The sequence below is a fragment of the Poecilia formosa genome, unplaced genomic scaffold (genome assembly GCF_000485575.1).
Source record: "Poecilia formosa unplaced genomic scaffold, Poecilia_formosa-5.1.2 Scaffold21, whole genome shotgun sequence".
Classification (NCBI taxonomy): domain Eukaryota; kingdom Metazoa; phylum Chordata; class Actinopteri; order Cyprinodontiformes; family Poeciliidae; genus Poecilia; species Poecilia formosa.
This window is the reverse complement of record NW_006799960.1, coordinates 1,383,264-1,407,509: the sequence shown is the minus strand read 5'-3', so window position 1 is coordinate 1,407,509 and position 24,246 is coordinate 1,383,264. Positions and strand designations below refer to the sequence as shown.

Genomic DNA, 24,246 nt, shown 5'->3' with positions numbered 1-24,246 from the left:
CAGTTTTTGTATAAACGATGAAGCCCTGGTATAGCTTTCTTGTCTCCACAAGTAAATCTGTTTACTTTATTTACTATGTAAATTTCTCAAACCTGGAGCCTTTAACCCAGTGGCTACAATCTTATGGGTTTCTATACATGAAGTCTGACAGCATCACAATTTATCCATTTAATTTCATACGTCCCTGAAATTAAATGGATAAATTGAATGATTTCAGTGACCATAACGGGTAAAATCAAATTTTTGTTTTATTGTGTAACTATATTTCTGCAGCAGCTCTAATATACATTGAACAACAATTAGAAACACAACCATGTCGCTTTCAGTCTGCCTCACTTTGAGTTTAAATGTTCTTAAAAAAAGAAATCAGGAAATTTGTTCCCTTCTGTTATATTATCACAATAATTTTAGCCAGTGAAACACTACCACGATTCACTTCACTGGAATTTTATTGAAAAATCCCATGTGATTTTTCATGGGAAAGTAGGTATTCCTGAATACCTACTTTGCAGTAAGAGTTGAATAATTTTAGATGCATCTGCTTTTGAAACTGCTAAAACATGAACAGGTGCCAAAAATGTTGCTTTGAGTTCAGAACTGTGCAGATTCTGGTGAAGTCAAATATCCACAAGTTCTGGCTTATAAGTGGCAAGTCAGTGTTTGCTGTTGCCTTAAAAAAATGTCGAATGTTTAATCAGCCCTTATAGTTTCTGCCACCTGGGTATTTCAGGAAATTACACACAGTCAGGAACCCTGATAAAACTTTCCACCCCATCCAAAGTATTTCCTGCCAACGTCCAGGTGCCAGACACAACCTCGTCTTGCCCCGTCCCGTCAAGCTGGCATTTGTCAAGAAATAACTTTTACTGAAGTCATCAGTAGGTAGAAAGTGACAGTTATAGGTCTGACTTTTAGTCATTAAATAGTTTTTGTCAAAATTCATTGAGAAATGAATGTTGTTGCTAATTCTGACAGATCAGTTTGATCTAAATATACAGTCTTCCTATCCCATATTATGATTGACCACACAGTATCCATTAATTTTGGCTAAGAATATGTTCATGTGTGTAAAATCAAGGAAACTTGATAGATTAGTTTTGATATAAATGCAAAGAAGATTCAGTAATTAAAACAACAGTGTTTTTGCTTGATTCTCCAGTAAGGTTAAAAATAAAGTCAATGTTCAGAAGGTGTTCCCTCGGTACTTCAGCTTGTTGAATTTGTATCAGTTCTCCGAGGGTCGTGAACTCTTTTTCAAAAATCCTGAATGTTCTCAGAAATAAGTCCATTTTCTCCTGATGGCAAAAATGAGAAGAGATCTGGTGCCAGATCAGTAGAATACCTAATTCTGGGTGCTATACAAACTAATAAAATGTGAGTTAGAAAACTAATCTCATCAATTTATTTAAAAAAATAATTTAAAAAATGCTTTTCAGGTCATTATAACAACACAGGAGGTTTAAAAACTACATTTGTCGTTTATTGTGAGGACAGATCAGGTCAGGCAGGAGAGCATGATGTGCTTAGAAATACTTGTATATTATAAAATGTGAAAAACTGGGTATTTGTTTCAGACCTTTTAGCAGCATGCAACTTCATCTTGCCTACAACCAAACCCCACCAGTGGGCACTGTGTAGTCGTATGCAAAAATCCTGGACTCTTGATTAGCAGGGTGGTTTTGAGAGACGTCTCCCCACTGGAGAAGAGAAGTTGGTGGGATATGCGACTAATCCGACGCAGTGAAATATGGACGGAGCCGTCGCTGGAACTGAGGCATCCCAGACAGTCGTAGATATACAGGCCTGATCCTTAATCTGTGTTGCCATCTGCTGTGTTTGCACACAAACTGCACTTTCTGCTCTGTTTAATCTTAGTATGCAAGGCAGTAACAGGAGCATGTGGAAATCAAATCCCTGTATGAATCTCTGCCTCTGAAACAGCTGAAAACATTTTCCCTCAGACTGGAATTAAAAAGGAAAAAAAAAAAACAACAAAAAAAACATTTGGGGAATAGAGTGCCAGGTTTTCTCCCAGCAGTGCGAGTAAAACAAAAAAAGTTTCTTGTTGGAGCTCCACTTAATATTCTATGTTCATAGCTCTCCAATAACACAGAGCTTAGATGACAGAGGAGGAAAGAGAAAGGACTATTTGATGAGGAGGTGGCAGTAGGGACCAAAGGGGGAGTTCGTAAAGAAGATAACAGGAGCAAAGGCAGTGAGTTGGCCTGGGAACAAGGGAGGAGAACTGGGATGAGCTGTTGCTAAGGGACGAGAGGAGGACATTGGGTGGACTCTGCCAGCCGGCGTGGGAGGGAGACAACGGTGGAGGGGATGAAGAGAGAGAGAGAGAGTGTGCGTTGGTGGAACAGGGGGGATCTGGGGATGAACAGAACTGTTGGTTATGTAAGAGTCGTATTTGGGTTTTAAATGAACCTCTCTCTTTCTTCCTGCATGCTGGCTGCGGAGCTGTTATAGTTGGCAGGGGAAGGGCAGCACAAACACGCAAATTCACACATGCATAAAAATTTCTCCTGTACAGAAACACACTTGAGCGCGCACACGCGCCACACACACACACACACACACACACACACACACACACCCCGCTTCTCTTTCTGAACGAAGAGTGAGAGCTCTGTTCAGACGTTCTGCAGTGATGTTTTCGCTCGGGATCGTATTTTACTTCAAGGTGAAGTCTGACACACTACACGTCTTCTTTTGGTGTGCGCCTACTCAAACTGCTTCATATTCATGTGTCATGTGACTGAGGCGAGCTTCATGTAATTAATTTTTCCAGGACTTCCCTCGTGTGAACAAAGGAAGCTCAGAGCACAGCTGTCTTTGAGGATGTGTGTGTGTGTGGGAGCACAGGTATGGGATGCTTCGGTCCAGCCCGCTCCCCACCATGTCAATATTTGCTCAGAATTCTGAGATTTGAAGAAAGGCAACTTGTTTCAATATTTATGGATGTGGTCAAAAACATGAAATCCTCCCAGTCTTCCCAAACTTTGCGACAGTGCAAACGAGCATGCGGCCTGACGGTTAAATCAAATACTGGGGTTTATTGAAAGTGGTGCACAAAATTTATTAATATAACAGATTGAAAGCAAAGAGATTGGTTACAGAATAAGGAGACAAACATTGATCAATTTAAAAATAAAGGCAAACGGCACAAAATATCTCACCTCACTGTTGATGGTAAATATTTCTGTTTTGCTGTGGACCAAAAAATGCGTGGTGCCACACAGCGAGGCTCTGATGGAGTCATTTGACTCACACTGGTTTCCACTCATATGCAAATAAACCGGCAAAACTATTGTGAGGAATACTTTCTGAAATCAAACAGGCCAGAATGGTTTGCTTTGGCAGAGAAAAGAGGCATTACAGGAACATTTCCTTTTTCTGGAAAAAAAAAAAAAAACAGCAAACACGCCAAATATGCATGCTGGATAAAAGTAAATAAACAGGTGAAACAGTGACTTCCAGTAAGGATTGGTTTCGAAATCATTTTAAAGTCCCATAGAAAAATACTTAAATATATTTATCACATCAACATATCTCAATATATTTTGTCAAATTTTTTTTTTGGTAAACCAACAAAAAGTACATGAAGAAAGAAAATGACATAACATTTTCTTAAAATCTGAAAAGTCTTGCATGCATTTGTACATTATAGCAACAATACCCCTAAAAAAAAAAAAGCAAGTGCAGCAAATTTCCTTCCTAATTAGGAAACAGCATCCTGACAACCCAGAAAAATGGCCAATAGGTCAGAAAGGGTAGGTCGTAAAGCTGTTCAGTGTCTTTACTGAAAATGTAAAGAGTATTAAAAAACTTAAAACCTGATGAAACAGCTGTCAACTCGGCAAAGGAGAGGGTTGATTTTTTTCCTTCAATGTCCCTTCTGGGGCTCTGTACAAATGCATCGATTTTATAGAAATTAACTGGAACCCAGTAACTGTGGTGCTGGTGGATTTTTTATTTTTATTTTTTTTTAAACAATTATTTCTTAATTTCCCTAATGAAAAACCAGATGTGTGGACTGAAGTCATGTGACTTAGAATCAAGTTGAACTCGAGTCGCAAATATAACGATAGTGGAAAAAGTGACACAAGTGCTGCCAACGATCATTACCTATCTGTTAAAAATGTTTAGGTATTACCCAAAATTTTCAGTTGTACCAGAAATTAAATCGGTACATCCACAACAAATTTTCAAAGGTCTTTGAATTAAAACATAGTTTTGAAACGGGTCTGTATTTATTTTAGAATAGTCCAAGTTGTATCTACTGTAGTAGAGCATAAGGATGAAAACTGTCCAATAGATCATCTTTAAAAAACAAAACAAAAAAACATTAATAAATTCAACATAGAATGAATTTAAAAAGTATTATTTGCAGAACTGGTCGTCGGATATGAAATTTTAAATACTCAAATGACTCAAAATTGAAACTCTTGGTGTTGTTTGCTATATAAGACACTGATGGATGGAGGTAGAACGTCTTGTTTGGGTTCAGTTCAATCTGCCAAGATGACAAAATTACATAACCACAGGTGTTTGTGTGCATGTGTGTGTTTTTTCCTACCCCCTTGAATACACTTATACAAATAACTGTGTGTGTTATTCTGTCTAAGGCATAAAAAAACCCCCCTTCGCCCCAAAGATGACATGAAGTCCCAGAAAAAAACATGTCGCCTATTTCATCCTGAACCCATCATCACGCTTCACACGTAGCGTTTCCAGTTAGCCCTGCTGCTCATTCAGGAGAAAATGTGTTCAGGTAGTTCCTGTACTGTACAGGCCGCTCCCCTCAATTGCGGCTTGTTCGTGGTGTGTGTGTGAGGAGGTGGTGGTCGCAGTGGAGGGGAGGGGAGGGTGGCGTTACGGAGGAATGCAGAGTAGAGAGGGTAGGGAGGAGTGGGACGTTGAAGGGAAAAGAGGGGTCTCTGTTTTAGATTAGTGAGATTAAAGAAGTGTATATGAGCTTCTTGATGAAAGTGTGTTTTTATAGTGTGTTTGCTCCACTGGGGCCCTTGCCCTGCTGACACTAGACAGAAGTCAACGCAGGGCTCAAAGAAAAGTCTGATTAGTTTCATTTGTAATCTTGATTTTTTTTCTTTTTACCTGTTTTAGGGGTACAACAGATTTAACTAGTGATGAAGTTTATTGAATATTTTTTCGACCGATGGAAAAACGACAGAAGTTCACAAAACGGTGGTCATTACATACTGTACTCAGCAGACAGGAAGTAGCTTGTACTTTTGAATTTGAACAGAAACTCACACACACACACACCCGTCATGCAGAACGGCGGGAACACTGCAGGCTGTGTGCGATGGCTCTTGTTCACTTCCGTCCCACAAACGTGTGTTTGCTATACGAGTGAACATGGGGAGAAAAGAGGAATTCATGTTGGTGTTTATTTGAGCTTCGGCCAAATCCAACCTGAAGCTGCAGAGCTGGCGCTCACGCTGTGCACCAAACCCCAGTTGGTCCTGCACCCCCAGCTAGACACACACACACACACACACACACACACACAGACACACATCTCCTGCTGTACACACGTTTACCTGGACATCCTAGCCATATCAAGGTGTTTGTATTTCCTTGCCCACCATTTAGGTCCTTCCCGGGCAGGTATTTCCCTTCCTTTCCCACACACACAACACACAACACACACACACACGTACCCACACTGTAGCTGTGGAGAAGTGGGGGGGGTGCTGTTTGTGGGCAGAGTGTATGAAGCTCTTGCATTGATAACCTGCAGCTCAGCCTCACTCGGTCTCACTTTGTGGCTGTCCCCATCACCTGGAGCGTCCTCCGGCCCATTCTGTCTCCTTTCTGCTTCTCACTGCTGGACCGTCTGTGGCCGCGCTCGGACCCCCTGCCTTTCACCATGACGCCCACCGTGCCGCTTTTCCTGCTGCTGCTCAGCCTTATCGGAGCTCAGGCCACCTTTGATCAGCGCATGGCCGCCGCTATGGGTAAGAGTGACCTTTTAACCCCTGAAGCCTAACTCAAAACCCCAGATGAGATCCAACACTGGACTCTAATTCTGAAAAGATCTGAATCAATTTCCTTGTCGTACTTTCTCAGACTTTAAACCATGTGTAATATAGTTTGAAAAAAATATTTGTGCAAAAGTGTCAAAATATCACTAACTTAGATCAATACTAAGACTATACTGAAAAATAAACCTTTTTTTCTTTTTTCATTCACATATATATGTGGGTGTTTGTGTGAATGAAAGAGTTTAACTATATAACTAAGAAAAGCTACAGAATAATCACAATTAAAAGAAAACAAGTTCAGTTATTGTGATTGAAATGAGATTGAATAAAATTATGTCAATATGCTGATTCTGCTGTGGTTGGTTGTGTAAATTTATCAGGGTTTCTTCAGGTTTCACTCATTTTGATTTAAGAGCTTTAGAGAATCATCGTTATTTATTTAGCCTAAGTAAGTTAACCTCATATAATTATGTTGCTTAAATACTTAAGCAAGTCAAATACAACTTTGTTTATTCAAGATGATATTTTTCCAACTCTGGCATGCAATTCACACGTAACCTGCCCAATTTCTTCACCTCAGTATACGGCTTTGTAACAGATACACATAGGTTTTTCACCAGCTATCAAAAATCCTGAATTACAGCCTTGGTAGATATAGACTTTATTATAAATTAGTAGTTGTAATATTAAATATTCAAATCAGTTTCAACATAAGCTGACCTATGGTACTATGAAGAAAAGTAAGTATAAAAATGTAGCAAAAGTATTTGGGATTTAGTTCAAAGATTGAAAATCTGGATGTATTCTTTTTTTTCAAGCCTAAAATTGAGATTATTAAAGTTGTATAGGCAGTTTTAGTTTCTATATCCATATTTTCTGTTGGCATTTGTTCATTTAAATACTTTTGTAAATCATGTGTGGTGCTTGGAAGTTGTGTGTGACAGTTATAAAGTTTGGAAAATGTGTGAAAACAGTGTGGCACTTGAGGGTAGAGTGTATTTGTCTATTTTTAGGGTGAAAGCTTTAGATTTAAAAAATATAAATAAATAAATAAAAGCTGTAACAGAAGGAAATGTGAAGGTTGAGATTGAAAACAAGAGTGAGCCTGTGTTTAGTTTAGACCCATCCAGTATTTACTTTTGGGGTCCATTTAGATGGGAAATTGGCAGCAAAAGATTGGATTATTATATAATAGTGCCGTGTTATTTGCCTACATAGATTTGACGCTGGACAACTTTGGGTAAACAGTGGAACCCATATAAATGTGCATCTTTAGCAGAGTTTCTTAATACCCATTAGAGACAGAGTTAAGACCTACATAGAGAGTCCAATTGGCTCTTCTGGAATGGGCCGTGCTTTGTCAGCCCAAATGGACACTATGTACAAAACCCCATTGTGAGCCCAGACCCAATTAGTATTTATCCAAACCGAGCACATGTTGGCTGGAGAAAGGCCCAAAATCTCTTTGGTCGCGCTAAAAAGCTGCGTTTAATACAGAAAATCATGAATCAGCTTTTACTTCATTTTTGATCTCTAAAAGTAGATATCTTGCTGTTTTTCTGCCCAATCTTTCCTCCATTTCTGCCTCCGTCTTTCCATCTCTGAAGCCGAGTCGTCTCTGTTTCCACCCACTTCCTCATACATACATTTCGGCAGCCTCCGTCCCCTCGCCCATCCATTCTCACTGCCTTGTTTCTCCTCTCGCCTCCTCCCACAATTCTCCACCCATCTCTGCTTTTTAATCTAATAGCCCTTTATTATTAAACGCTGTAATTCTGTTTTATTTTTCTTAGAAATATCACAAATGTAAACATATAGTACATGAAAAATAATTCTGGTTGCTTCCATGTGCAGTGGCAGGTCTGTGCAAAACCCGTCCCACGGACCTCGTGTTCATCGTAGACAGCAGTCGTAGTGTTCGCCCTTCAGAGTTTGAGCAGGTGAAGGTTTTTCTGACAAACGTCATCAACGGGCTGAACGTCGGACCCAACGCCACCCGAGTCGGAGTCGTTAATTACGCCAGCCGTGTCAAGAATGAGGTAGAGATCGGTTACCAACAGCTTGACAGATCTTGCATAGTGTGGAAGTTGATTATTTATCAAGTATGGAAAAATGAGCGTGGAGAAGTGTTTGAGTTTCCAGACTTTAGATGTTAAGTTATCTGAAAGACACAAATCTGATTTATATTTATAAGATGGTATTTATCTTTTGCTGCATGAGCACATCAGTAAATATTTCGTTTCTTTTTTGGCTTTTGGAGTTTTATTTTTGTCCAAGTCTGGAAAAGTTAAGACACATGAAAACTGAGTTTCCAGATTGTGAAGTCTAAGCTTACGCTGGACCTAAATTGTTGATTTGGTTTAGCATTGTGCATAATTTGAAGAAAACACATATTCTCAAATGTTCATAAGGTCATAAGAATATTTACAGAAAAATCTTGATACTTGAGTCATAGAAATTTCTAAAAATGGAAATGTTGCCCTCGTCTCTCGTTGTCATTGCCGATCTGTAGGTGTCTATGAAGACTCACCGTACCAAAATTGCTCTGGTCAAGGCTGTGAGCAAAATCGAGCCTCTTTCCACTGGAACGATGACTGGATCGGCCATCCAGTTCGCCCTGAATGTGGCCTTCAGTGAGGCAGAGGGAGCTCGGGCCAAATCTCCTGATGTCAGCAAGGTCCAACGTAGATTTAAGAACCATTCTCCAATCCTGGTGGGCTGCTTACTCATATTAAACAATTTTGCTTCCACAGGTTGCCATCATCGTGACAGACGGGCGTCCGCAGGACAACGTGAAGGACGTGGCACAGCGTGCGCGTGACGCAGGCATTGAAATTTTCGCCATCGGTGTGGGACGTGTGGACTTGACCACCCTCAGGCAGATGGCCAGCGAGCCTCTGGATGACCATGTGGACTATGTGGAGAGCTACAGCGTCATTGAGAAGCTCACCAAGAAGTTTCAGGAGGCCTTCTGTGGTAAGATGAGAGAGCCACCCATGTTTACAGTAAGAGGAGGGATTAGTCAAGCACAAATGAAAGAGAAGTTAGACCGCTATTATCAGTGTCTTCATCACAGTGGAGAAGTTTCTGCTGGCCCCTTTGCACAGAGGGTAAGATGTCAGGACTATCATCTTTTATTCCAATTTATTGTGTCCTCTCTTTTGTCCTCTGCGCCTCCTCGCCAAGACTCAAATAATGGATGGGCTAATTTCACCCATTCATATCAAACCTCCTTAAAATTCCCGCTTCATGAGGACATTAGGGCAGAAACAATCTCTTGGAAGGAGATTTGCTCCTGTTCCTCTCTCAACTCTCTCATAATCGAGGAGCGAGACTGATCCATCTGTAATTACAGATTTATTAGTGACAATCATTAAAACTGAATTAGCGACGCCCTTCGGGCGGTCTCGGCCTGCGATAGTATCCAGGGCTTTGTGCTGCTCGCTCTATGGAAGCCCGTCTTATTGCAGACGTTTCTTCCAAGGGCAGAGCTGCATGACGGCACTTTTACTTCATAATGGAGACAAATGTGTACAACACAAAGAAATTAGCACAACATATTTAAAAAGTCATGCTGCGCCAGCCTTTTCCACCTATTTGTTTTAAAGATCCACTGGAAATATGCATAATTTCCTTCACATGTTAAAGGGATAGTTTGTTCTTTTTGAAGTGGAGCTATGTGGTGTACATACATGAGCAGTTAATGACTGATCTGTAGCAGGCAACAATCTGTCTGGCCCCAAAAATGAATCTCCTTTAAGAGTTAGCTTAAGAGAGATGGAAAGAAGTTCAAAGAAAATCACTCATGGGCTAAATGCCTCAGTTTTATGACTCATGGTTTATACTTGGGTATGAAATTAAACTACAAAGTGACAAAATAGCAAAGTAATAGTAAATGGTAACTTCACCAATGCCAAGCATAGTTAGCTTTGCTAAGTATGCTAATGGTACCAGAATAGGGCCAAATACTATTTTTTGATTACCATATTTTCCGCACTGTCAGGCGCACCTAAAAACCTTCAATTTCCTCAAAAGCCGACAATGCACCTTATAATCCGGTGTGCCTTATATATGGACCAACATTGAGCCACAACAGGTCTAGCAACTACGGTAAGCAGCCGCAGACTTCATTTTCCCCGTAGAAGAAGAAGCGTGCGCGGTGCATGTTGGGATAGTTGTCAGAACGCTGGTTTATTAATAGAGTTTGACTGACCTATCTACCTACTGACCGTCTAGAATCAGGTCGTCTTGCAGGTCATTTAGCACCACATTCTCCACGAACATGCTGTGCGCAAATGGAGAAGGGTGACCATCGTCCGGCCACGCCCCGACCCAGTCGCGGAAGGCTCTCCTCGCCGACCGGAGTCGGACTGTTTTGTTGACATTCTTTATGTCAACAAAGTTGCTTTAGACATTTATCCTTGAGTAAAGCTCCATCTAGTGGATGCATAACGTAACTCCAGCCCCTACTGTAGCATCTATTCTATGCGCCTTATAATGCAGTGTGCCTAATATATGAAAAAAGTTTTAAAATAGGTCATTTATTGAAGTTGCGCCTTATAATCCAGTGCGTCTTATAGTACGGAAAATACGGTACATATGGCAAAGACCATCTTGCAATATTTTGGGCTATCCATAAGAAACCACTCTGGTGTCTCTTGCAGTAAAGACATTGACTACTCATGGACACTCTTCAAAAACTTGCTTAAGAACAAATCCACAAAGCGTAATATCCCCTTTGAATGACTGCAGATTGCAGTGGATCATTAAAAGGCTTGCTGAAATTCAAACTGACATAGTTTTTTTTTTTTTTTTACCTCCTAACCCTAATCAACAACTCCCGTGTGTGTGCTTGCACCTTTCTGTATGGTGATGTGTGCACTGTGTTCTGTGCACACACACACACACACACACACACAGTGTCAGATCTGTGTGCCACTGGGGATCACGACTGTCAACAGGTATGCATCAGCACCCCAGGATCATACAAGTGTGCCTGCAAAGATGGCTTTACCTTAAACAACGATGGTCGCACTTGCAGTGGTGAGTGTGTGTGTCTGAACGTATTTGTGCCAGCTTAATATAACTACAATTCGATTAAGATTATCCTTTCGATGTATTTTCTGCTATTAGCACCTTGCGGCAATGCTGCGATAGATGCAGTATTTGTGATTGATGGCTCAAAAAGTGTGCGTCCCGAGAATTTTGAACTGGTCAAGAAGTGGATCAACCAGATCATTGACAAACTGGAAGTCTCTGAAAAAAATGCTCATGTTGGTCTTGTGCAGTACTCCAGCACTGTCAAAACGGTAAGCTTCAGTTTTCACTCTCAGTGTTGCCACAAGCCATTAATTTCCCTCTCATTTCGAGATTCTGCTTTTGTTAACACACAGGAGTTTCCCCTGGGCCAATACAACAACAAGAAAGCACTGAAAGAGGCTGTGAAGAAGATGGACTACATGGAGAGGGGAACCATGACAGGCCTGGCTCTACACCACACGGCTGATAATGTCTTTAACATCGCTCAGGGTGCCCGGCCTGGAGTGCAAAAAGTCGCCATTGTGTTTACCGATGGACGCAGCCAGGACTACATTGGAGATGCGGCTAAGAAGGCAAAGAACCTTGGTAAGACAGAGGAAAAAGAAATCTACTTAATATATTGGGGTTGAAAGGTGAAGTGCAAAGTAATGCTAGACTGTGTTTGTGCTTCACAGGTTTGGAGATGTACGCTGTTGGAGTGGGCAATGCATTGGAGAGTGAGCTAAAACAGATTGCCTCTGAGCCAATTGGAGATCATTACTTCTACACAGCTGACTTCAAGGCAATGAGCGAGATTGCCAAGAAGCTACAAATTAACAAATGTAATGATAGTTACCAAAAAAGACAAGCTGAACAAGTATTTATATTACAAGAAAAGCAAAGATTAACCCTGTACTTTAATCCCACAGGTGAGGACCCTTGTGAGTGCGACAGTCTTGTAAAATTCCAGAAGAAAGTAGAGGATGCCCTACAAGCACTAAACAAAAAATATATCCTTTATGGTGATTGAGAGTGGAAAAATCTGTGTTGTGTGTTTGGGAACACTTTTTAGTAGCAATGCACCAAGAATTTCACTGTTTGTTGGAAAACCAAAAATCTTGTCTTTTTCCCATTAGTGAATGGAACGTACCAAGTACTATTGGATTGTAATAACGTCAATAATCTTTAGTGTGGTAGCTGTTACAGAGGAAAGGAGAATGTAACTGAGCAATTTTCATTTTGGAGTGAGGTATTTGATAATAAATATCTCAATAATAATAATAAAGTCAGAGGAAGCAGAGATATGTAAGCAACTGTAGTGTCATGTTGAAACATGTTTGCTTTACATTCAGGCTGTAAGAGAGAGTACGAGAGTGCAACGCTATCGGTGGATAACAGGAAGGCGGAACATATTACAACAAAGTTGCAGTTTTATCCTTTTGAAATTTCAATATCTGTTTGGCATCAACCATAGTGGATTTGGTGGCCTTTTGGAAGTCTCCAAGTTTAGGCAAGAGTTTTCTGCCTTCAGGTAATGCTCATAACTGTTCTTTAAAAGAAGCTAGCTGTGCTATAACAGTGCTAATCTCTAATGTCAGATGCTAAAGACAGTGTGTGAGCTCCATAATCATGTTGCCTTTGTTTCAAAATACTAAAACCCTGTTTTACAAAACATACTCTCTCACTTAATAGTCTGACATCACTCCTACTCCTATTGGGAATAATTAATGATTGTAATAATGAGTCAGATGTCTGTGTTATTGACTGTCTCTGTTTCTGCCCTTAACAACATCTTACTAGAGAGTATGTCGAAGAGGATTGCCTTGCTGGAGAACAAAATTGTTTGAAGACTCCCATGCAACTCCTCTCTTATGGCTCTGCACACTCACCATGTTGCGTTCAGTAAAATACTCAAGTATATGAATCCAAACTTCTGCTTGTGCGCTGAACTCTCCAAATTCTTCCAATCAACTCTTGCCAAATCTATCACTGATTTTTCTCCAACTCTCCTGGGACACAGGATTACCATGGGGGGAACAAGCCTTTATATGTGCATGTTCTCTGTAGGTTGCCCTCCAAAGCCGGCCTGTGTGCTAATAAAAGTCTTCCCTCATAGGGAAACGGTGATGGTTAACTAAATGTTTTTTTTTTCTTTGTCACTGCCGGAAACGACCTCTGCCAAGTCAAATGATGCAGCTTCATCACCTTTGCTTCTCTGTTTTTACTTTTTGCTACCTGCCTCTCTTTTCTTCTCTTGTCTTCCTATTTAAAGGCGGCTTTATACATATACCGGTAAATTAATACAAGATTTATGTCTGACAGGAAGAATACAAAGGTGATGTTTATTTTGCTAAATAAAGGTGATTCAGGAAGTTAACAAGGTTGTGGTCTTTATGGGTCAGAAAAAGTTGTGAAACAAAGCACAAATACACACTGTTCAACGTAGTTTCAGATTATTGTAGTATAAAACAGGTTAAATTAATATTGCTGCAGTGTGTGGTTTTAAAATATGTAGTGGGCTCATGAGGACCAAAAATGCTGGATGTCTTTGGGTTACCTGCTGCAGCTTAGCTTAATTGCACTATAAATTTGGATAATAGTCTTTAAGTGCTAAAGTGCTTCTCGAGGGGCAAAGATCTGTATGAAAACAAAACAGAACACTTAGCTGATTTCCCGCTTTAATGAAAGGATTCACAAAACTCTGATAGTGAAATGCCTTTATGAAAGAACAAATGAAAAGATGAACGTAGAGTTTAACAGAAATCCAGCAGCAAAAACTTTTAAGCCATGACTTTATTTTATTATTTAATATTGAAAGATCATTTAAAAATGTTAATTGAACCTCTGGATTGGGGCAAAAATGAGCAAATTGGCTGCATGAATGACTGAAGAGAATACAATGCAACTGATTTGACACAAAATAAAGTAATATGAAACTATAAAGCAAAAAAGGTTGTCACAAGAAGAGTTCTGTTGTATCTTAGCCCCCCAAGATTAAATGCAATTCATGTCAGTTCAATTCAGTTTGGCTAAAAATAGTTTAATAATCCCAAAAGGAAGTTAAATGTGACTCATCCAAGTTTCTTCAGAGCTGTTGTATAGATGCTGATGGTTGTGGGCAGGAAGTAGGAGCAGTCTGTATTACAACGGCCCGAAGAAGCCGCTGACTGAAGACAAGCCATTGTTAAATATTAGTCTCTAAAGAAGATGCTTAGAGTTTTCTGTAATGCTATTTCATGAAGAAACCATCTTATTTGAACAGCGCTATTCATGATATTTAGCTTAAATATCTGAAACATTTTAGTGAAAAGAGACAAACAGAAGAAAACGCTGTGCTTCACTAAAAATCAGTCAAGTAACTCCAGAATCATGACCTGTCTTCATTCAGAGGCTACTTCAGATTCACTGTAACACAGACAGCTTCTGGATAGCCTTTCTGTCCACAGCCATCAGCATTTACAAAAACTTTTGGAAGAAAATTGGATAAAATCAGGTAAATTGATTTTTGAATGTAATTTAAACTGAATCGGAGAGCAGTCTAGAAGTGAAAGTAAGTTTATAAGAGATATGACATAACCAAGTAAAAAAGTTAAATTGTTTAAATACACAACTTCTATGCCTTTCCATAAGCTAAAAAATATTTAGTTGGGTATTATCTAAAGCTTTGTAGTGTTAAACTAAGAAATTAAGTATTTATGAAAGGTTTCACCACAGTGACGTCACAAAACGGTCTCCAACATCTGAACACAAACAGCCAGGAATATCAGAAAGTTTCTTGGCTCTTTCAATTTAATTAGAGTAAATCATCATACGTTGTATTAAATGTGTATTTCTGTCAAGAGCTGGATACCTCACCCCCGTGTTTAAACATAAACGAGTATTCCGCTTTTAAAAGCGTCGTTAACGCCGTTCGCTAGCCGACGCTACTAGCTAGTTTAGCGAGCTAACCGGAAGCTACTCATTCAGGCAGCCGGGTATGAAGAAGGAAGGACAGGGGGAGGCTATAAGAGGCTCTGGCTGCACATTCATCTCTGTGTGAGTTTATAAGGAGTGAGCGATAACATTGTTCAAGTATCTGACGTTGACGTAAACTAATGTTTGATTCAAACTACCTCAGAGTTACCTTTACTTTAGGTTGAGCTAGCTTGAGAACAACAGGTAACCTCAGCTCAGCCCAGGTGTAGCAGGGAGGTACCAGGACATGGCCAGCGGTTCCATACCAAGCTTCACCTTCAAGGCTTATGGAGAAGACAACCCAAGGCAGGTGTCAGGCTCCGGGAGCTCATCTCGTCACCACTCCGATTCAGAGTCCGAAATCTGCCCGACGACGAAGAGCTTAGCTCGGCTGTGCAGCAGGGACAAAGATGAGCGGGCCACGGCTCTGGAGAAGCTGAGCGAGAAGATTCTAGTGTGTTTAGAATTGGACCGGACCGGTTCGGCTCGGCTCAGCAAAGAGACGCTTCTTCATCTACTCCGACTGTCCAGGTCGTGTCCCCTTCAGGAGGTTCGGATGAGAGCCACCGAGCTGCTGTGTATTGCACAGGTAATGTTGGGCTGTTCAAAAGCATTTTTTGTGTGCTTCATACTGCAACAACAGAACCTGGAGCTCAATGATGTTGCTATTCTGTAAATAAGAACAGCTTATAAGTTGGGTTCTGCACGGCTTTTATTTGTAAGAACTCTAGAGCGAAGGAGTAGCCCACGCAGTCACCATAAACTTGGACTTGATAATCATTTATCAGCTGGAAGTGATCCTGATTACCTCCAGACTGCGGGATATTTCGTCAGACACTGAGGTGAAGGTGATGCAAGCTCCTGCTGCTGTGAGCAAAACAAGCAGGCCGGACACGCCTCCCCCCTATGCCCTGAAAAACATGTAGCATGCAGGCACACCCCCTAGTCCCAAAGCAGCGCTGTAAAGTAACAGTCACACCGGCTTGACGCATTTCTACCATTTTTTTAAAACCTAACTCATGTTGCTAGAAGCAACCAGGAGCTTCACTTTAAGTATTTATCTCTCGTGTTCAGATGTCGGTGAGTTTTTTGACTTGCAATTTGCCTTTTTTTTTCCCTTTTTTTTTTTTAAGAACTGCTTGTTATGAAACAGGTGTCCAATTACAGTTCGGCTGCTGCAGTCTGATGGGGTGGGTTTTAGATTTCATGCGGTTATTTTTACTTATTTATTGTTTTACCAAAGTATGGTTTGTGCTGAAAATGTAGAAAAATGTTCGTTAAACGGTAAATACGTGATTTTTATGGTTGAACAGTTGAACCATGGTTTAACCCAGATCCAAGACTTTCTGGATCTGGGACTAGCAGGACAAAGGTTGACAATACATAACCAATAATCAGCTGTTTGTAATGTAATTCTACTTGAAGTACAATGACATATCTTCCTTTATTTATGGGAATTGGTTTTTATTTTTTAATTGAAGTTTGTATTCTTTTTTTCAGGAGCAGCAGGCTTCTGGTTAAGCTCTAAAAATAACATTATAACCTTATTTATTTGTGTGCTGTGCTGCTAAAATGAAGAAGGTTGTCATTTTTCTTCCATTAGAATAATTATCAGATTATTTGACAGAAATGCGTTATTCTTTATTTCCAGGAGGAGGGGATTGAAGTACCTCGAGCCTTGGCTTCTGGTCCAAGTGCTTTCATTCCTGCAAAAGAGGTATGTAGCTGCAGAGATTTCTGACGTTTAAATGAGGTTCACATAAAGCTTTAGGTGTTAAGATTTGGTTAATTGGAACAATTTGCTGTCTCACTATTCACTAAACTACCATTAAAGCGTGATATTAGTTTTTCCTCTTTGGTTTATAGCACTATTAATGCAGTTGCTACTTTGCTGGATTAAGACCAACTTATCACCTCCTTTATAAGGGGTTTTCTGCTTGATTGTAGTTAATTCTACGGTTTGCCAATAATGTTGTTGCGTGTTTGCACATTGTTAATGTCTAATGATGCAAATTCAAAGACAGGATACCAGATATCAAGCAACTTTGTGCAGAACAATATGGACTGATTTTCAACTTTCTTTGAGGTCTGAACTGTTGAGTCAAGTTTTCGTTTTTTTGTTGTTGTTTTTTTCTCTTGCATTTAAAATCACTGGGAGTTTTAAAGCCGTCAGAACATTAAGAAATTACAAAAATGTCCATATTCATTCTTGTCAGATTTGTTCCAAACCCTCATCTTTTCTTTATTCGGCTGAAAAAAGAGCATAAATAAATCTAAACTAATTTTGATGCATATAATGAAAATGAAGATTCAAATCATATTTACATGCATTCGGCCTGGCATTGATCGTGTTCTGTCAGACGAGCGCTTTATGCCTAAGGCTTCTAAGTTTTCAACAAATCACAGAAATTACTTTTCTACCTTTTGTTTGCAGTGAATAACATTTATATCCAATAAATATGTACATATACTGTCTGATAAAGTGACGATATACGTGGTACTTGTTTTTCTTCTTTAGATTTCCTATCTTTAAGGCTCAGACATTTTATGTTTTTATGACTAAACGGCCGGGTAAAGAGACAGGCTCAGAAACGGTGGGGCCATCGTTTCTGATGCAACATTACCGTACGAGCTGCATTAGCCTGTAAAAGATGCAATACTGGCGTTTGGTTGCCAAAGCTCCTGTCAAATGTGACTCATGAAGCTTCGTTTCTGCAACAGAAATGATTGCGTCATTAGCTAGATGTTATTTAAAATATTCAGATGAAATTTTGGATTCTTTAATAAAGCCACATTATCTAACAGTAGGAAAAAGTAAACATTTCCTTGACGAGGTTTGAACTGGAATCTTTTTGTTTTTCAGTTGTTGATAGAGGGGCTAAACCAGGACATCCTGGTCGAGTCTTTTCTTTCGCTGGGTCGAGTCGATCATCTCACCATGGTCATGGCGCTCCACCCGTCTTATCTGAGCTGCTTCTTGAGGACCCAGCATGCTTTGTTTGAACTGGACGGCCCTCTGCCCCGTGACTGGAGACATTACGTTTCCGTAATGGTAAGAAAATCTCTCTTCGAATTATTATTATTTATCTGGAAAAAGAAAAAAAATCAGTTAATATAATTATGAGCTCACTCTGTTCAGAAATAATACAACAGACCTGCCACTTAATATGTTGCACTAACATATTTCCCTGAGGTTATAACTTAAGATTTTTATTTTAATGTTATTTTTCACCAGGTTTGTTGTGTTTAGAGGTATATGTTGATATTGCTTTTGTTTGTGTAAATACAGAAGTTCACATTTCTGCAATAATTTTGTTAAAATTATACAACAAAAAGAAATCCAACGAAAGAGAGCTTACACTTAAAATGTAATGCGAAGGTATTTGCTTAGAATTATTTCTATAAAAAGCAAAAGTACATGGACCTCGACATTAGCTTTGGAGATGTATTTTAATTTACCTGCCTTTCTCTCATGGAGTTGTTTTTAGCAAACTATTTTCCATAAGGCCGTTTCCAATTATGACTATATCGAATTATTGTGAAACATTTAATAGCAGTGTTGTTAAACCTAACTTAACTGCAGTAACGCCCACCACAGAAAACTCAAAGGAAAAACAAAAACACATTTGTAGTGTTTTTGAGGGATCTTAAGCTGCCATAACAAGTCACCAACAGGTTTGCCAACTTGCTTTCTCATAATGATGTGGCGACTTGTTTCTCATTTATTAAACCAACTGCTCCACCTGCCCCACAGGTTAACTGTTATTTATAGCCACAAAACGCCTGATGTCATTGTTTGACTTTGATGCGCACCTCAAATATAAGGCCGTGTTTTCAGTGGAAATACTGGCGTGTTTATTTTTAGTTTGGCTTCCTGGTGTCTTTCAGGCTGCAGCCCGACACCACTGTTCGTACATGGTGCAGCAGCACAGCAAGGCTTTCCTGGAGGCTGGAGGGGACGAGAGCTGGCTCAGCGGCATCAAGCACGCGCCCGTCAAACTCCGCAGCCTCCATACCCTCAACAAGCTGCTGGCACACCGACCCTGGCTCATCACACAGCAGCACATCCAGGTCAGACACGTCGGCTGCTCGCCCACTCACTTCCTGTCTGAAGTCAACTTTATGTTTTGACACTTTTAGTTAATAGTAGTAGTTAAGAGCAGATTTCTGATTTGCATCCAAACTCACCTCCTCGGTGACTCGCCCGGTGAAATATTTTGGAAACTGCATTCTTGCATTAGGCAGCCATAGCTACTCTGAAATGCTACATTTTTCTCAGCAGAAAGTCAAATCTTGCCAACGTTTTCATAAAAGGAGGATGTATAGTACTTGAGCCTGCCGCAAAGAGCAAATAATCAATTAACTGCACGATAAATTAAAATAAGCTCGATAATTTCCATTTTGACGATTCATATTTTTTGAAAGGCGGTTTTTGTTTAGAGACTTCATAATCCATTTTTATTCATGGTTTCAGTTTTGTGTAGGTTTTATTTCTTGTTTTTGGAGTGTTTTCTTTTGAATATTTAAAATGTCTTCCAGTTCCAGTGTGAAGTTTCCTGCCCAAAAATTTAAGCTTATTGTTAATTGGGAGGGTGAACTAGCATTATTATGCCATTATCAATATATTATTTGAAAATGGAATCAAAACAACAATATCGTTTATCACAATAATTTCTGGGACAATTTATAATCAAGCAAAATTAGTTGTAACAGGCCTAACGGTGCTTTGTGTGAAAGATTTAATGAGATGTGAATTTCAGAAGACCAAACAAATAATTTTACTGCAGTTGTCACCAATTTTAGGCAGCCATGATGGATTTTCAGGTTGGCTTTGGTGAGAAAACTGAGCCTGTTTCATGTTCAACTTTATTAATCGAGGGTATACTAACATTACCAGTTTTCCATGGCAAACTGTGGCCATCGTCCTTAAAATAGTCTCGAAATGTTTTGGTTTATTTGATGAGCATATCATTTACCCATATCTCTTCATTTCTAACCCAACAAAAGTATTTATGGAGCTTTTTCTTACCAACCTTTGCAGGAGCTGGTGTGTGCTGGGGCAGAGCCGCGTTGGTCCCTGGCTGAACTGATCCATGCCGTGATTCTGATGGCACACACTCACTCGCTCTGCTCCTTCGTGTGGGGCTGTGGGTTAAACCCAGAACCGGACCACATCGGGGGCTACGCCTTCCACCCTCCGTCGCCCAGCCACATTCCTCGCAGCCCTCACAGCCCGGCTCATGAGGACGGCAGGCCGGAGGTGAGTCGCAGTCATTTCCCATCACCAGTCTTTAACAAAAGCGGCTTGGTTCACGTCGTTTGTGTGTGCATACAAACATCATAATTTCGACGGTTTGCAGCTGGTGGACGGAGCGGTGGAGGTGGAGGTACTGATGAAGAGAATGGTGGAGCTGCAGCAGCAGCAGGAGGAGGAGGAGTGCACGCAGGAGGAGATGGTTACTCGGTTTGAAAGGCAGAGGAGCGAGAGTATACCAACTGGTAAAAATACGCCCGTTTACCGCCGGCCACTCCGTCGGCCGCTTGGATATTTGCTGACTCGACTTCTCTGACTGCGTTTGTTCAGCGGTGGTAAGAGGAGCTCCACCTGAGCTGGTGTTGGGTCTAGTGGAGGAACCTGAGTTCAGATATGAGGACTTTGCCCCCAGAGGAGAACAGTCCCCATCCACCATGAGAGCACAGGTAGTTCACAGTTTTATCTGTTCAAATATTTTCTAAATGTTACATTTTAACTGTAAACACAAAAATTGTCGAATTTTTTTTCTAAAGGAAAAAGTTGAGCAGGGCTGGAACGATCAGTCAAATCAATCGTGATGAATTGATTAATGAGCAATTGTCAACTTGTATAGTAATTGATTCATTGGAGTATACAGACTAAAAAAGGCCATTTGCTCAAAACACATAGTCAGATCAGTGATAAAGGCAAAACGGTGCAAAAATACATTTTGCATTTAAGATGAATGCAAAATGTCTGTAAATATGTTCTGCCCAGAACATGTGGCAGATTTAGCTTCAGCTGGTGCAGATCCAGTACAAAAATAAAAGCCTTTTAAGCACCTTTTGCTACCCAGTTATTAGTCAGTTAAATGAAAAAGCAAAACAAACAAAAAAAAAACACCAGATCAGCCTTGCACTGTGTTGTCGCCAAGTCGATCAGAAAGGGCTCAGCTTTTTCACATGACGATGTTAATCATTATTGTAAATAAGAATGTTTTATTAATAACTTACCAGTTTAAATAAAGGTTCAATGAATAAATAGAAATATGTTTTAGCTTCAGATGCATCTTTTGGTGCAAATGACCAATCGAACACTAAAGGAATGCTATGTTATTGCATTTTGTGCAAAAATGTCTTATTTAGAAAAATGAATTGAATTACTTATTTGCATCTCTTATTGTAGTTCCAATACTGTATAAAATGAAGACTAAAGTGGATAAATGAAAAATCTGCAGAAATGTGCTGTTTCTTAAAATCATGTTAATCATCAGAATAATTGATAGAATAATCGATTACAATAATAATCATTAGTTGTAGGCCTCCAGTCGAGTCTTCACTCGGTAACAACTTCCTCACCACTGTCAATCACCGATCATGGCCTTTCCAGAGTAAAATCACTAATATCAGTTATTAGCTGATTTGTTTGTGCATCTCATTTGTTCCTATGATGATCTTAAAAATCTCAACATCTGATCTGCAGGATTATTCATGGGAAGATCACGGATTCTCTTTGGTGCAGAGGCTGCTTCCCGACATGGGTCAGTTCCTGGATGAGGAATTTCAGGTACTTTTCCCTTTAATCTCTTAAAAAGCAATGAGGATGAAAATGACCCAAGAGCAAAAACACACTATATGAATCACTTGTAGATTCAGGAGCACACTGCCTTTGACCTGATTTCCTTAACTGATAAAGAACTAAAATCTAAAAGGTTACTTTTTTTCTGTTTGTCATTAAAAATAACTTTAAGACACCTGAAACAAGACAGTGGGCAGTAGTTTTTGTTTGACCATTTGCTGGGACTCTTAACTTCCTCTTTGTCGGGTATCACAGTTGTAAATTTGCAGAAAAAATGTCTTTCAATTCTTGTTTCAGGGATTTTACGGGTTTTCTGTTCCTTGGCTACTACACACGCTTGAAATAAAAATGCATACAGTCCTATTGGTTAACTTTCGCAAGGATGATTAGTTCAGCAGATTATATGAATACTTTTAAAATATATTTTAAATCGTGATCCGTTTGTGTGTAAAAACATACAAAAGCTTGTTTAAGTTGACGATGGTGATGCAACTTTGCAGGTCGTGAGCAACTTGACTTACAACAGGATGGCCATGCATGAAGACGTAGACACTTACACTCTGAGGAAAGCTCTGTGGAACTACATCCACTGCCTCTACGGCATACGGTTGGTGTAGCACACTCTACTCTCTCACCGCCTAAACAAAATGTCCGCCGTATTCCCCGCCGTCTTAAGTCTTTTCTGCGTCTGCAGGTACGACGATTACGACTACGGCAGCGTCAATGTTTTACTGGAGCGCTCTCTGAAGGTCTTTGTTAAAACCATGGCCTGTCACCCCGAGCAGACCACTGCGCGCATTTACCACGCCTTCTGGAGACACTTCAGACACTCCGAAAAGGTACGGACTGGTTCAGACACACACCTTAGCCTGACCTCTGTCATCGCAAATCACTTGACATTTCAACTCCTCTCTGGTATCTTCTCAACAAAGAATGAATCACTGGCATTTCAGACTTTTACCGTCGTTTCCGTCTCTTTTAAATGTCATCAGAAAACGACGCTTTACAGACAGGGGGTTGAAAATGTTTCACCCTTTTACCCAGAGGTAGATGACATGGCATTTAGTTTGTTGTTTTTTTCCCCTTTTTTTCCTGCAGGTTCACGCCAACCTAATCGTGATGGAAGCCCGGCTGCAGGCTGCTCTTCTATACACTCTGAGATCCATTACTGCCTACATTAAATGACTTTGTTGCACACCTTCCCTGCAGATGCTGAGCCAGCTATGATGAAAAACTTATTCTCACACACTACAGTGAATGTTTGCGAATTCATATCGTATGTTTCAGTGTTAAATGTTTTTGATGCTGCTTTGTAATGTGGATGTATTTAAAAAAAAAAAAAAAAGTTACCTATTTTTGCACTGCGTATGTCAGGATGGAAATCCCCAATGGAGCCTTGAGCGTTGAGCTGATTTATCTTGCACACACCTGTAAAAGCTACACGCTACACTCCTGGTTATGTCAGGTCAGTTTGTTACTGCATTAGTAAATCATTGATCAGAAAGAAAAATGTTTATTTTTGATGTTTAATTAACACTCTTCTCAGCAAAAATCAACCAGCCTCTAGTTACTGTTTGTAGGTACAACAAGGCGAAGCTGAAACTTAAAATATCTTGTATTTTTATAAGCAATAAAGTTACTTTGTTAATGGTGAAATGTTTTTGACTTTTTTTCTCTCTCCGTCTTGGTCCTGAAGTCTGGAAAAGTCTGGGCATTTATTTTGTGAAAAAAGTAAATTGAATATGGAAATAAGTTATAATATTTCCCTTACTATAACTTAAAGGATAGAAATTAGATTTTTCTGAAAATGGGTTCCAAAAGATTACATCTTTTATCATTGGTTTGCCACAACATCTAGACGATTAGTTTAAACCACACCTGTACTTCTGCTTCGATGCCAAAACATTGGCAGTTGTTTTTAATATTGGCAAAAAGTAAAAGTTATCTTTAATCACAAACTGATCTTTAAAGAATCTATTTGGTGAAATCCACTTTTGCTTTTTGAAATATGTCGAATTTGATAAAAGGGCTTCTCAAATATCACCAGGCACCACAGCTCAACTAACAATTATTTATTTTAAGAATATTAAAATCTATATTTTTAGAAATCTTGTGGTTCTAGAGTTCAGATGTTCTGTAGTACCGACCGAGTAGAAGATGAAAATGATCTGGGACCCTCAGTTGTGCTTTGGACTGGCTCTGATTTAACCCGCCAAGGTCAGGTGTTTTAAGCTCAAATGTCCACAATATTTTAAGGTTACTGGGAACCTGATTCAGCTGGATGTTTCTGTGTTAAAATGGAATTGGTCGCTCCGACTGTCGCCACATCCTTTCAGAGGTATTCCTGCTACTCTATCAAGTTGAGGCAATGGGCTGGGCTTCCTAAGTTTAAAACCATTTTACCCACTTCCGTGGACAAACTGAACTGAAATTGATCAACTCGAA

At 39.8% G+C, this 24,246-nt stretch overlaps 2 protein-coding genes across 4 annotated transcripts; both read left to right on the top strand.

Annotated features, from left to right (window-relative positions):
- The first annotated feature begins 5,747 nt into the window (after positions 1-5,747).
- Positions 5,748-13,413, top strand: matn1 (matrilin 1). Of its 2 annotated transcripts, XM_007547610.2 has the most exons (10): positions 5,749-5,990; positions 7,872-8,056; positions 8,530-8,694; positions 8,771-8,993; positions 10,938-11,060; positions 11,151-11,326; positions 11,411-11,642; positions 11,732-11,878; positions 11,966-12,046; positions 12,834-13,413. In XM_007547610.2, the coding sequence occupies exons 1-10, from the start codon at positions 5,903-5,905 to the stop codon at positions 12,881-12,883; spliced, it is 1,470 nt and encodes a 489-aa protein (XP_007547672.1). In that variant the 5' UTR covers positions 5,749-5,902; the 3' UTR covers positions 12,884-13,413. The 2 variants fall into 2 exon arrangements, with proteins under 2 accessions (XP_007547674.1, XP_007547672.1); XM_007547612.2 differs by lacking the exon at positions 10,938-11,060 and having other exon boundaries at positions 5,748-5,990.
- Positions 13,414-14,778: 1,365 nt separating this feature from the next.
- sesn2 (sestrin 2) lies at positions 14,779-23,457 on the top strand. 2 transcript variants are annotated; one of them, XM_007547608.2, is made up of 12 exons: positions 14,779-15,071; positions 15,171-15,579; positions 16,642-16,707; positions 17,854-18,042; positions 18,879-19,061; positions 20,032-20,250; positions 20,351-20,489; positions 20,575-20,690; positions 21,706-21,789; positions 22,302-22,408; positions 22,496-22,640; positions 22,900-23,457. In XM_007547608.2, exons 2-12 carry the CDS (start codon positions 15,238-15,240, stop codon positions 22,984-22,986), a joined length of 1,677 nt encoding a protein of 558 aa, XP_007547670.1. In that variant the 5' UTR covers positions 14,779-15,071; positions 15,171-15,237; the 3' UTR covers positions 22,987-23,457. The 2 variants fall into 2 exon arrangements, with proteins under 2 accessions (XP_007547670.1, XP_007547671.1); XM_007547609.2 differs by lacking the exons at positions 14,779-15,071; positions 15,171-15,579 and adding an exon at positions 15,916-16,070.
- Positions 23,458-24,246: the final 789 nt, after the last annotated feature.

Coding starts and splice junctions, on each gene's coding strand:
- matn1 (XM_007547610.2), top strand. CDS start 5,903: ATGACGCCCACCGTGCCGCTTTTCCTGCTGCTGCTCAGCCTTATCGGA. Junction 11,643..11,731: donor TAAGAAGGCAAAGAACCTTG/GTAAGACAGAGG, acceptor TGTGCTTCACAG/GTTTGGAGATGTACGCTGTT. Junction 12,047..12,833: donor ACAAGCACTAAACAAAAAAT/ATATCCTTTATG, acceptor ACAACATCTTAC/TAGAGAGTATGTCGAAGAGG.
- sesn2 (XM_007547608.2), top strand. CDS start 15,238: ATGGCCAGCGGTTCCATACCAAGCTTCACCTTCAAGGCTTATGGAGAA. Junction 15,580..16,641: donor AGCTGCTGTGTATTGCACAG/GTAATGTTGGGC, acceptor CTTTATTTCCAG/GAGGAGGGGATTGAAGTACC. Junction 20,490..20,574: donor GAGCGAGAGTATACCAACTG/GTAAAAATACGC, acceptor GCGTTTGTTCAG/CGGTGGTAAGAGGAGCTCCA.